The following is a 13868-nucleotide window of genomic DNA, read 5'->3' on the forward strand; positions in this document are numbered from 1 at the left end:
TGATAATTCTGCTGCTTTGAGATAGGACTTTCAAGTCTCGCCATATGCAATGACTAGATAGGTAGGAGCTGGGTGGGGACCTTTAGCTGGATAGGGTCAGGAGTGGAGCTAAGATGAAGCTTGGGGCTGGGGTGGGGGAGGGATTTAGAAACACAGCTCTTCACATACTCAAGTTGAATCTAACTATTTGGCCTAGTTCAAGGTCTTTTCAAAAAACTCTCCTAGACTTTCTCATCAACTCTGCAGTGGGATGCGAGTGGAGAGAGGGAGTCCAGGAGGGCAGTGGCCTGGGGCTGTGAATTCTGTCCAAACAACCCCTATAGCTTTGGGGAGGAGGGAGAAGAGAATTTTGTAGGGGCCTCATCTCTGCAGGGTATATAAGAAGGCCCAAAACATTCACTTACCAAGAGTTCCAGAGATGATGTCAATCTTATGCATAATTCCATCACGCTCCCCAATCCCAGCGCCCCGGGACCCATACAGTCCTACAGCATGGACCTCATCCACGAAGGTCAGGGCCCCATACTGGTGGGACACATCACACAACTCCTCGAGGGGACAGATGGCACCTGAGCAAAGCCAAGGGATAGAGGTAGGACATCATAACCCTTCCCCAGCTCCATTTCCAGCGTGGAGATGCCTACTGTGGGTTGGAAAAGGGTGTTGTAGAGAGGAAGGAGGATGTGCACCTTCATTTACAACTATTCCAAACCTCTGTTTATGGGTTGATTGCCTGTATCTCATCCCTGCCTTCTCTCTCTTTCTCTCTCTCTCTGTATGTGTGTGTGTGTGTGTGTGTGTGTGTGTGTGTATGTGTGTGCGTGTGCATGCGTGTGTGTTCCCCAGCCTGGGATCAAGGTTTGACTCTTTGTCTTTCTATTTTTACTTCATTCTGACAATATCTATTTTCCTGTTTCTGCCATGTTCAGCCTCTCTCTGCCTCTTTTGTTTCTTTTCCTGCAATCTGTGTGTATCCCTCTGTACTCCCTGGAAACTGCTGAGGTACAAGGAGTTGTAATACAGAAAAAACATCTTCAGGTGGAAATAGGGGTTCCAAGCCAGGATTTTAAAATGTGAGCAATTGGTAGGACAACCTGAGGGGAGTCAACTACAGAAGGTAGAACCTGAGACAAATGACAGTGTGATGGTTCAAGCATCATTTCAATGGGAGAGATTCAGCCTAAGGATCAACAGTTTGGGCAGTTTGCACCCCAAAAATAGGTAAATAAAGAACAATTTATTTGCAAATGTAATGAGGTAGAATGGTACCAACATAGTTTCCACTAGAGAAATAATGAATTTGAATAGTCTCAGTGGTAGAAATATACAAAAGGAATAGGATAGTTTTACTTTATTGCTAGTGTTAGAAATGTGGGAGTGGGCATAATAGTAAGTTCCTTACATATATTAACTCATTTAATTTGCATACTTATATTTAATTATTATCACTTACATTTTGCAAATAAGCAACTGAGAACTGAGACACAGAGCAATTAAGAAGCTTGCCCAAGCCAGTAAATGGTCAGACTAGGATTTGAACATGGATAGTCTAGTTTTAGAGCCTGTGTGTATAGTCATTACATGCCACTTAAGATAGCTAAATCAGGGAATACTATGGACTCTTGTTTCAGTTGGAAAAGGGACAAACTGAAATGAGTTGACCTCTTCCCTTAAATAAATCCATAAAGGGATAACTAAAACACATGATTTCTACATAATGGGGCCAGTAATAGAAAGCTTTGGACATTGTTTCAATTGAGCAAAGAAAGGAGGTAGGAGTGTGAAGATCATTTATTTCTACAAAAGCATAATAACTAGAATGGTTTCTATCATCTCTAATTCTTACAGCCAGATATTTTACCTTTGGGAAAATTGAGGCTTAGACAGTTAAAGAGTTACCCATGGTCATAGCCAGTAATTGTCAAAGGTGGGATTTGAACCCAGGTCTCTCTGACTTGAAAACCTGTTTTGACCCCAATGCTTCATACTGGACCTTGAAAAAAATCCTGGGCAATGGTTTTTGGAATTTCCTTCATAAAAACCAAACACTGGGATTATTGATTTACATATCATTTCTAACAAGAGAAGTGTTACTTGAGGAATTGGAGTTATATGTGTTAGGGTGCAAATACTTTAGCGCCAATTTGCTGAGCCACTCAAGATGAATTGGATGCCAACTCTGAACTTTAGTTTCTTTACCTATAAGATGAATGTAATAGCTGTCTCCATTCTTTGGCATTTACTAGCTGTGTGATCTTGGACAAATTACTCTTTTTTTTTTTTTTTGAGACGGAGTCTCGCTTTGTCGCCCAGGCTGAAGTGCAGTGGCCGGATCTCAGCTCACTGCAAGCTCCGCCTCCCGGGTTTATGCCATTCTCCTGCCTCAGCCTCCCGAGTAGCTGGGACTACAGGCGCCTGCCACCTCGCCCGGCTAGTTTTCTTTGTATTTTTTTAGTAGAGACGGGGTTTCACCGTGTTAGCCAGGATAGTCTCGATCTCCTGACCTTGTGATCCGCCCATCTCAGCCTCCCAAAGTGCTGGGATTACAGGCTTGAGCCACCACACCCGGCCTGGACAAATTACTCTTATGTCTCAGTTTCCTCATGTAAAAAATCAAAATAATAATAACACCTATCTCATAGAATTGTTCAGAAAATTAAGTGAATACATGTAAAATACTAATAATTTTGCGTGGCACATAATAAACACTCTATGAATATTAGCTGTTATAATGTTATCATCATCATCATCATGATTTTTGTGAGACCAACACTAGTAAACATACACTCACACATATACATACCATCCATGGAGTGGACAGTCTCAAAGGCCACAATTTTGGGTATCTTAGGGTTGGACTTCTCTAGAAGTTTCTTTAGGTGGTCAGGGTCATTGTGCCTGAAGACAAACTTGGCTGCTCCACTGTTACGGATACCTTGGATCATGGACGCATGGTTGCCTGCGTCTGAGTAAATCTCACACCCTGAGGAAGCAGATACATAATCCTTAAGCTTCTGTCCCAGTACTCCCAATTCAACCTTCAGGTTTGACCTGGCAAAGAAAAGGGCCAACCCTTTCTTCTCTTCGAAGACCTTGCTCTGCTTCTTCCTTCTCTGGGAACGTTTGTGACACTTCTTTCTCCCTTAGAAGGTCTTCACTGTTCCCAAATTCTAACCCCTACATCCTTCCCTCCGGTCATTTGTAACCCTGGTCTAGCCTCTGACTGCCTTAGGATGGAAGAACATTTAATTTCCCAAGAAGCTTCAGAGTTCTTTGAGGACAGGACCTGTTTTCCTTCTCCTCAACATAAAGGATCAAGACTTGGAAAAGGGATTACCCCAGGGAATGCTTGTTGGCTTGGACTGATGCTAGATTCTTCCTAGTCTAGATGAAATTCCATCCGTTCCAGGTAGCTTGTGGTTCCATCTGTTTGTGGTTACAGGGATGGATATTTATCAGGCTTTTACTGTTGGAATCACAAGCTCATGGCATGTCAGAGCTGGCAGGTCTGTTAGTGATCATGGAATTCATCTGCTTTACTATACAAGTGAGAAAGCTAAGGTCCAGAAAGATTTGAAGAATGCAGGGCTTTTTACTGGGCAATCCTGGTGGGGCAGGTGGGCATGTGAAATTGGTAGAGGGAGTCGATTCCTGGACCTCCCCAACCCCTGCCACTAACTGCACTGCCATCAAGGAACTGTGGCCTTTTTATAAGAGTAAGGGATAACTTCCACCTGAGAAAATGAGTTATGGCTTTCTGGAGAACATGGCTTGAAAGACAAGCAGACTGGGAGTTGCATGGGAGCAAAAACGTCTTGTTATCTCTCTGTCTCTGGTGTACAGTATAAGAGTAAGCACATAGTAGATGCTAAGTAAACATTTATTAAATGAATGGATAAATAAACTGATGACTGATTTATAAGTAAGCGAATGAGTATATGAATGAATGTATTACTGAATGAAATAGTGAGAGGAGGAATGCAAAAAGGTGAGACTGAAGAGATATATAGAAGCCAGATTATTGAGAACTTTAGAAGCTGTGATAAGAAATTTGGATTTGGTCCCAGGGGAATGTGGGTCCACCTAAGGGTTTTGACCAGGGTGGAGGTGGTGGGCAACAAACACAGTTTTGCATTAAAAAAAATTCTGACTGCTGTAAAGAATAGATTATCAGAGGGTAAAGGTAAAATTTTCTTTAAAAAATGATGTTGGATCAGACTAGGATGCTGGCAGTAGAGATGGAAAGAAGTTGAATTCTAATGGTTGAGGAGGGGATGGACAAAAAAATCTTAAAGATGTTGAGTTTAGTTGGGGCTTATGCGTGAACTCAAAAAAAGTTTCTGAGAAGTGGTGGTAATATTTTTGCTGTGCTGAAGAATCAGCAGGAGGTGAGGAATTAGATAGAGCAGAGACTTCTCTCAAGCAGTTTGCCTGTTACAAAGAGGAAAGAGGGCAGTAGCTAGATAGTGATGAGGGGTTGAAGCAATGTTTTTTTATAAGATGCAAGAGACCTGAAAACATGTTTAAAGAGAGGGGGAGGCTGAAGATACAGGAGAGGAGGAGAGAGCCAATAGGTCAAGATTCCTAAGGTGGTAGAGAGGAATGGGGCACAGAGCAACAGTGGAAGGATTAGTCACAAGAAAAAGGATACTTCTTCCACTATAACAGAAGAGAAGGAGTGAGGAGAGGACATGTGAAGATGCTTATGAATTTGTAGGTGCTATGTGGCTGGGAGTCAAGGACATTGCTGTCTGGTGTCTTCTATTTTGAATGTAGTAGAACATGAAGTCATCTGCTGAGGGAGATGGGGAGGAGGGGCTGCAGGAAGGCTGAGGATAATGGTGGTTTGGCAAAACTGCACCATAAACTTGGGGAACTGACCAGGGAAATGGGATTGCCAGAGAGCATGGAGAACCCAGTAGAAATTAAGACTATGAATTTTTAGTGACTCCTGTCTGAGCAACTGTATGAGCCCAGAATTGATACAGTGAAGATGGAGAGTTGTATTCATTCTGGATTGGGCCATGGCAGAAGGACAACAAGGCATATGAGGTGAGGACATTACAGACTAGAAAGTAGGAGACTGGGAATATGGGAACCAGTGTACAAGTGAAGGGATTGGCTTTAGGCAGAAGGAGACATATGTCTTCCATTGTAAAAGGAAAGAATGAGGCAAGGCTAGATGAACAATTAGATAAGTTTGTAGGTTTGGTGGCAATAAATAAGGATTCTCTGTCTGGGGCTTCTGTTTTTATTGTGAAGTAAGATGTGAGATTATTTGCTAAGTGTGAATGAGAAGGTAGTCAGAGGTTTTAGAAGAGGAGAAAAAGTTTGAAAAAGCTCCTGTGGAGACATAAAATAACTATTTATGTGTGTTAAGAGCCCAGTTGAGTTGGGAGGTGATGAATTTATAGTGTTTCCCTTCTGTGAGGTTGGGTAATGTTCCCCAGTAGTGGTCCTCTCTAGGTGCAGAAAGGGAGAAAGCAGAGGGATGTAATTATCCAGTGTTGAGGATATGCAAGGTGGATAAGAAGGAAGAACGATGGGAGTGGGAACTCCAAATACAGGGGAGGAGTGATGGAACCAGTGAAACTGGATGCTGTATTGCAGGATACCAGCCCTGAACAAAGCTCAGGCCTAAGGCTTACCGGGCAGGATCTTGGCCAAGGTGAAGAGAGTAGAGTCATTGGCCACAAAGCAGGAGGAGAAGAGCAGGGCTGAGTCCTTCTGGTGCAGCTCAGCCAGCTCCTGCTCAAGCTCCACATGAAACTTACTGGTGCCTGAGATGTTGCGGGTGCCACCAGCTCCAGCACCATGACGCTGCAGGGTCTCCCTGGCCAGGAGAAAGGGAGAAAAAAAAACATGGCAGGCATCGAGGAACTGGGTAGGTTTCCCTTCCTTGATGGGAGTCAATGTTGAATTAGTGATCCTATATACACTGTATCCTGTGAGACAAAGTAGAGGGAAGGATGGGGAGGATAGGGAGACATGTACCTTCCTTCTAGGACTGGAGGTACTCAGGGAGAGAGGGAGAAGCTAGGTTGAGCTTGAGTAGTTTGGAAGACCTAGAGGAGGTCACACTCCATCTCTGGCAATACTAATTCTGCAGCTAGATTAAAAACTCAGGCAGAGTGGGCCTTGCCTGGTCTCCCGTCCTTCCCCTCCATAGCATTGGACACCCAAGAGTTTGGGAAACATGGTGTGTTGACTTAGTTCATATCCAAGGAATAGATATGGTGGAGGACCTCGGACAAAAACGTGGTGGTAGAACCCAGGTTTCCACTGCCAGTTCTGCTTTTTTTTTTTTTTTTTTTCCTGTGTGTGGTTTTTCATCTCCTCTGGCCACTGCTGATGGCTGAGAGCCTACTACTCACCGTGTAGCTTGCAAGACCTGAGGGTGTCGGCTCATGCCCAGGTAATCATTACTACACCAGATGGACACATCCTTTGAGGCCACAGACGCCTCAGAGAGATGTTGGGCAAAGGGATATGCATCAGCCCAGCGGTTCACAGTCTTGAACACACGGTAGGTGTGATCCTGTTTCTTCTCCATGATCTTGTCCCTGAAAAACTGGTCATAACTGAAGACATAGTTTCCTGCAGGAGCAGATATGAGGATGAAAAGAATTCATTTTAAGTCTCTTCCTGGCTAGTCTGTATTTTACCCATGTTGCTGATTTTGAGTTCTCCAACTCTTTTTCCACATATTCATTTATGTGCTCAGTCATTGACTTATTGGACCACATTAACTCTCTACTATTCATTCAGCCATCCTTTTGCTTATTCATTCACTCCTTCACTCAGTAGTTCATTCACACATTCATTTAGACTTTTTTATGGCCTCATCTCTCTTCCCGGGTTGGTGTGGCAGCCTCCTTACTAGAATCACTACTTTCAGTCTCAGTGGAAGGAGTATCAACAGATCTTGTTTCTAGCAGTCTCTTTGCCACTTCCTAGCGGTGTGGCCTTGAACAAGTCATGAATCTTCTTTCTTACTTTAAATTTCTTTATTTGTAGAATGAGGCTAATAATACTTTCCTTGGAGAATTGTGAGCATCTGACAACCAACAACATGTAATATATTCAAACTAATAAATGGCACATCGTAATAGTAGTATTATTACTGCTATAGTATTAGTAGTCATAATAATACTAATAAAGACAGCTAATATTCAATTATATTATTATAGCTAACATTTAATGAATGCCTAATACATGTAAGTCCTTTCCTAGGAACTTTATAAATATTTAATTTATTCCTCACAACAATACTCCAAGGACAGTTCTATTAGTATCTCCATTTTACAGATGAGGGAACTGGGGCATTAAGTGTTAGGTAACTTGACCAGGGTCATGCAGCAATTAAGTGCTCATCAAGTAAGTAACTCAGAGCCCACTTCTTTAACCATTACCACTACAAGATGGGGTAACTTTATTTCTAGGATAAATTGAAATAATGTTTGCCAAAGGGCTTGTTAAACTCCAGAACTCTTTACATGAGACAGAAATCATGTTGCAGACAGCAATTTATATGGCTGCTGGAGGTGCAAATTGGCAACATCCTTGCTGCAGAGATGTTTGGAAATCTGTATCAAATGTTTTTAAAATGCACATACTGACATATCTAGAGAAATATTTGCAGCATAATTAACAGACAAATGATTGATACTCAGAATTTATTATATAATCTCTGAAAAATTAACATGAAAAATTTCAACCCAGTAGAAAAATGGACATAGAATAAATGTAGAAAAATATTATTAATCAGGAAAAAGAAAACTGGGAGAACAAAATTTCACCTATCAATTGATAAAGATTTAAAGTTTGATAATATCAAGTGCTGGTAAGGGTATGAGACTATGGATACCCTTCTTGATAACTGGTACAGCCACGTTGGAGGGCTAATTGGCCATATTTATTAATATCGAAAATGTACACACCCTTACATCCCAAGAATTTCCACCTCTGATTGTCTATCCTGGAGAAACACTTGCCTGTGTGCACAAGGAGATACATTCAAGGATGTTTGTTGCACCACTGTTTGTAATAGAAAAAATTGGAAGCAACCGAATAGAGGAGTAGCCAAATAATCTCTGTTATATCTATGCTACAAAATATTTGGAAGCATTGAAAAGTAGGGTAGATACATATGTGTTCAAATGGAAGCATGTCTACAGTATATTGTTGAGTGAAAAAAAAGGCACAGAGCAAAATATATAGCAAGATATTATTAGGTAAAAATAAAAATTGAAAAAGGTAATACTCTACATTTTCTTTGAGTACATTTGTATATATGTAAAACCAACCTACAATCTAAACTAAGAGAATACAAAAAATTGGAAACAACAACTTAAATTGTAGATGCTTGATTAACTGAATGATATTGAATCCATACTATACCCATGACATATTTTTAAGTAAACAAAACAGCATAACAAACTCCAGGTAAAATAAAATCACACTTCTAACAAAAGCGTGGGTGTGGTGAAGAGAGCAGAGGGTGTGTGTGTGTGTGTGCGCGCGCGTGTGTGTGTGTAGCCATAGAAAAATATCTGGGAGAAAATATAGCAAAAACTTAATGGTGGAACTCTGCATGACTTAAATTTCCCTCCTTATACTTTCCTGTTTATGTTGAAAAATATTTTACCATGAATCATATTCCTTTTATATTAGAAAATAATGCAAATGTCATTATGAAAATGAACATAAACACATATAAGAATGGGGAAAAGGTGCTCTATGAAGGGTGAGAGTTTTTGAGGGAAGCATGGAGAAGAAATAATGGGAGTAAGCCTAATATTTAATGAAGCCTCATTAGAAACACTTCCATAAACGTAATTTTATTTTCTACTCATGGTAACCTATTGAGGTAGGTACTAAATGCCATGGAAGGAAAGTGTCTTACTTGCCAAAACACCTAGATCCAGCAAGTGTCAGCATTAAATTTTAAACTCAAATTTCCTTTGGTTCCAAGGCCCTTCTGTGCTGTTTCCCCTACTATGACAGAGGCCCTTTCAGAATGCCTTCCCTATTCTGATCCCCTTTATTTCCACCTCAGCAAACTCACCAGGCATATTGTTCTGAATCAGGTGTGTGACCTTCCCAGAGATCTGCTTCTGCTCCTGGGGACTGGAAAATGACTTCCTTAGGCTGGCTGAGACCAGGGAGCTAGGCAGATCTGAGATGGAATGTGAGATTCATTGGCCATGAAGAGAATGGGGGAAAAAGAAAGCACGTGTTGTCCTCTTTAAGCTCAACGCAACATGTGAAAATTCAAGTTTATAAGGTAAGGACACCTTCTGCAGCGAGAAGAAATCTTCTCCAAGGTGAGCTTCTATTTATCTCCCTGAATGGAGACTATTACATTGTTAGGAAACCTTCTATAAGGTGACTCATACTTCTCTCCACTAGGATTTTCCCTTGGGTGAGGTAACTGGGGCAACCATCCTGGGTCCTGCATTTAGAAAGTAGATGCAGGAAAATGTACCTTACTCTTCTAAACATCATTAAATTTCAATTTTGAAGTTTTTGTCCTTAATGATATTCCAAAGGGGCCTATGAAAGATGCCAACAGTGTGGCCATACCTCAAGGGTGATTATCTTGGGTGGTCTGCACTAATTAAGCTGACCTGGGGATCTGCACCCTGGTTAAAGGAGGTACCTACTCCCAGCTCTTTCTCTTTCATGCAAATCCATATTCTCATAGAGTGGTCTTGCTGAAATGTGGGACCCCAGCCTGTTGGGATCAATTTAGCCACCTGAAAAAGAGGAGTCAAAATTCTAGGGGGCTCATCTTAGAATAATGACTAAAAGTTTCAGGAGCCTGTACATGTGCGTTTGTCAGGAATCGTGTGCTTCAGCATACAGCCTAAACTGTTGCCTACCATGGCTCCCCTGGAAAGAATGGACTTCTTATCATGGGATGTGTACTGGCTGCTTTTGTATTAGCCTAGCTCAGGACTGTGATGTAGTGGGTTCAAGCATTAGGAGTAAAGGTTGCATAAGGTGGAACTTGACTCCAACCTGTTTTGAAAGCCTTCACATCCTCCTGCACTTCTGGGGCTGCCTTCTGCACAATCTTGCTCTTCCCATCCTGGAGTTCCGACAGCATGAAGGGACAGTGGCCCTTGGCCCAAGATGGAGAATCTATGCAAAGGTAAGAGAGTAATTTGGGGTGCATTTCTAGTCATAAGTTCAGCTCAACAATAATTACTTAGATCTAATGTACCCCAAAGCCCTATCTCAGGCTATCATAGAGACACAGAGATAGATGAGTCTGGTCCCTGTGCTAGGGGAGCTCCTAAGCTGGTGAGAATGGCATACACTGAAGACACATTGTGAACAGTGCTGGGATAGAGGAAGTAAAGGGGCTACTGAAGTCCAGAAGAGGGAGGGGAAATGAGCCAGAATTGGAATTAGACAGTTTGGAGGTCTAAGCAGGCTTTGCAGAGGAGATGATTAGTGTTAAAGCTTAGTGTCAAATGAGAAGTATGAGATTCTCCAGTATGGGGTCTAGGAGAGGGTAATCTGACAGGAGCAAAGGCACAAACTCTTGACACAGTAGTTGATTTAGGCAATTTTAAGTAGTTTCAGCATGTCTGGAGTATAGTGTGTGAGGGACATGACAGTGATAATTTTTCTTTTCTTTTCCCTCTCCTCTCCTTTTTTTTTTAATTTTTATTTTATTTTTTTTAAATTTATTTATTATTATTATACTTTAAGTTGTAGGGTACATGTGCATAACGTGCAGGTTTGTTACATATGTATACTTGTGCCATGTTGGTGTGCTTTTTTTTTTTTTTTTTTTTTTTTTTTGACAGATTCTCGCTCCGTAGCCCAGGCTGGAGTACCGTGGTGCGGTCTTGGCTCACTGCAACCTCCGCCTCCTCGGTTCAAGCAATTCTCTGCCTCAGCCTCCCACGCTTGTAATCTCTGCCTCAGCTGGGATTACAGGCGCCCACCACCACGCCTGGCTAATTTTTTTATTTTTAGTAGATACGGGGTTTCACCATCTTGGCTAGAGTGGTCTTGAACTCCTGACCTCGTGATCCACCCGCCTCGGCCTCCCAAAGTGCTGGGATTACAGGCATGAGCCACTGCGCCTGGCCGAGAATGAGACCCTTTCTAGAGGACCTGGCAGAAGACAGATCCTGGGTACATTTTGGGGCCAGTTCATGCTATCTTGACACTTTCACATGAACCCTCCTAATTATTAGGCAAAGATGGCCAGTATGGCTTGGAACTTTTACCCCAGGACAGTAACATTCTCCCCTTTTGCTAGCAGCCTCTTCTTACCTCCTCCAGCCTTTGTTGCCTTAAGGTGGATTTGAGAACAGTTTGGTCCTTGGGTAGCCAGGATGGGACAGTGTCCAATACCAAACAGGAATTGGTGAGTCTTAACCACCTTGCCCAGGAGGCTTGTGGGGCCCCGGGCAAGCACTGGGCAGCACTGTAGCAGCATGGCTGCAGTCACCATCTTGAGCCCGAAGTCCTGCAGAAGACATGGAAGAGATGAGATTCCATCATGAGGGCCTGGCCAAAAGCCAGGCCTTTGATCCTCATCTTCAGCTTCCCACCCAAAACTTGCTGCCTCTGAGATGCTCTTATTGCCCTTCCAGGGAAAGAACTTCTTTCCCAATGTTAACATGTACTAATAAAACATCATAGAGGAAGAAATAGGAAACTGACTACTGGGCAAAGAGGTGAAGGAAAGAGTGCTAACTGGAGGTCAGAAAGCCTGGATTCTGACTCACTCTGGCACTGACTACCTCTGTGATGATGAGGATCACTGAAATGTGTTTTCATGTGGCAGGATGAGAACTGCCAACCCACTAACCCTTTGATCAATACTTAAGGCCAAGAATCTTTCTAAGAATGTTGGTCTTAGCCAAGTGAAGATTCAGCCTGCTAATGCAAACATATGTCATTGAGCAGAGCTCCTGAGGCTTGGCCCAGGGTGTTTCCTAAGCAGGATCAGCCAGAGAGGGAGAAGGAGCTTGAGGTCAAATGTATCAGTTTAAGGAAATCAAGGGAACAGTAAGGAAGTGTAGGGCCTAGGTCCTACAGACTATGTGCCACCAGCCTGATATTATGCTGTCTTTGAATTTGCTCCTGTCTCTTGGATAAGCACAGATCTAGAAAGAGGTGAAAGCAAGTCCCAGTGGGGCTGGAAAAAAAGGCACAAAGACATAGTCTATGGGTTAGTGAAACAGGCAGAGGCCAAGACAAAGAAGAGAAAGGGGGCAGAGGGATCAGAAAAAGAGAAAGCAAATGACACACAGGCACTCAATAAATATTTGTTGAATTTTGGGGTAAATTGATGAATGAACAGAGTCTGAAATTGAGGAAGGAGAAGGGACTAGGAGAAAAGCTAGAAGAAAAGAAAATGTAGGAAAGATAAAAGGAGAAAAGTAGAGAGAGAACAAAGATGTGGTGGTGGTGGTAGAGTTAAAAGAACAGAAATTGAGGGAGAAAAAGAGACCAAAGGTAGAGGGAAAGGGAACAGGGTGAAGATGAAAACAGAGATTGAGTTGAGAGAAAGAGAAAATGAAAAAAGAAAAAGGAGGTGGGGATAGCGCTTACAGGGATAAAGGCAGAGACAGACAGACCAAGGGACATGAAAGGGACATGAGGAGAGATCAATGAGTCTAGAGGATTATACAAAAATTCACAGAAGTGAGAGCAGGAGTGGAGAGAATCCAGCAGGGGTAGAGAGTCAGTCAGACACAAAGATAAAAAAAAATGCTTCCAGAAATTGCAAAAGGCTAAGTGAGTTTGGGGAAGAGAATCGTGGCCCTAATTGAGGGAGGTGAGAGAGAGAGACCAAGGGACAGAGAGAAGAGCGTAGAGAAAAATGACAAGATCAAAGGATAGAGACAGAGAGGTGACTAAAGCGGGGGGATGAGGGTTAAGAGGAGTGAGAGCTGAGAGACACCAAGAGAAAGACAGCTAGAGAGAGCAAGAAGGAGAGACAGATGTAAAGAAAAAGGGCAAATTGGAAAGACAGAGTCAAAAAGTGAGACAAGATAAGGGACAGTACAATGGGAGAGACATGGGAGAATGTGGGAAGACTAAAGCCCTGACACTGTGAAGAAAGTTACTGAGTAGAATCTACTAGCACCCTCAGCCTTATGTCGTGAGGGACAGTTCAGCTCATGGCCCTGTCCTCATATGGCAACCTCCTTCATCTCCCTCCCTTCCTGATCTCATAGAATAAGCACCCTCCCCCTACCTCACAAAACAACCTCTTTTTTCTTGTTCCATCCCAGAGCAACCTCTCCCCCTCTCATGGGCTGTCACAGCATCCTGGGTTTGTATGTGGGGCCAAGGCATGTGGGCCCTGAAATTGGAAACGACAGAAGGGTTGTTGGAGGGACTAAATGAAACAATCCAAGTTAAGCCTTTAGGGTAGTGTTTGGCACATAGTAAATCTTCAATAAATGTTAGCTTTTCTTATTAAAATTCCAGCTCTCCAATTTCATTGTTGGATGTTCTTGTACAAATTACTTCCCCTCTCTGGATCTTGGCCTTCATCAGCTGTCAAATATGAGGTAATTATGGCCACTTCACATGGTAGGTAAGGAATTGGATCCAGTGCCTACCTCATATCTGGAGATATGTGTTTTCCTTCCCCTGCCTGCTTGTGAAAGCTAAAGCACTTGGGGCTGAGCCTGTAGACCACAGATAAAGTTGCCAGAGTTTATCGCCATTGGGGTCTGACCACTCCCCAAGCCGAGACCAGGGCGTGGGAGAGAAGAGGAGCCCCTTTCTGGAATCACGTCTGAGCATCTGGCTAGAGCTGGCCCTGGCTATTGGTGGTAAGAAGTGGATAGCCCAGAAGTGCAGGCAAGGCAGATGACAAGGCTCCA

The 13868-nt window shown here is 42.7% G+C and overlaps 1 protein-coding gene across 1 annotated transcript in view; it reads right to left on the bottom strand.

The window, feature by feature from the left end:
- The window catches only part of ALAS2 (5'-aminolevulinate synthase 2), a 425802-nt gene that overhangs the window by 6118 nt on the left and 405816 nt on the right, over nucleotides 1-13868 (bottom strand). The window contains exons 3-9 of the mRNA XM_050776918.1: nucleotides 11296-11491; nucleotides 10024-10146; nucleotides 9068-9178; nucleotides 6375-6597; nucleotides 5649-5833; nucleotides 2804-2983; nucleotides 405-569 (exon numbers count right to left, since the gene is read on the bottom strand). Coding sequence (XP_050632875.1) covers nucleotides 405-569; nucleotides 2804-2983; nucleotides 5649-5833; nucleotides 6375-6597; nucleotides 9068-9178; nucleotides 10024-10146; nucleotides 11296-11476 — 1168 coding nt within the window. The 5' untranslated portion in view covers nucleotides 11477-11491. The remainder of the gene's footprint in view (nucleotides 1-404; nucleotides 570-2803; nucleotides 2984-5648; nucleotides 5834-6374; nucleotides 6598-9067; nucleotides 9179-10023; nucleotides 10147-11295; nucleotides 11492-13868) is intronic.

This window comes from Macaca thibetana, chromosome X, assembly GCF_024542745.1.
Source record: "Macaca thibetana thibetana isolate TM-01 chromosome X, ASM2454274v1, whole genome shotgun sequence".
Classification (NCBI taxonomy): Eukaryota; Metazoa; Chordata; class Mammalia; order Primates; family Cercopithecidae; genus Macaca; species Macaca thibetana.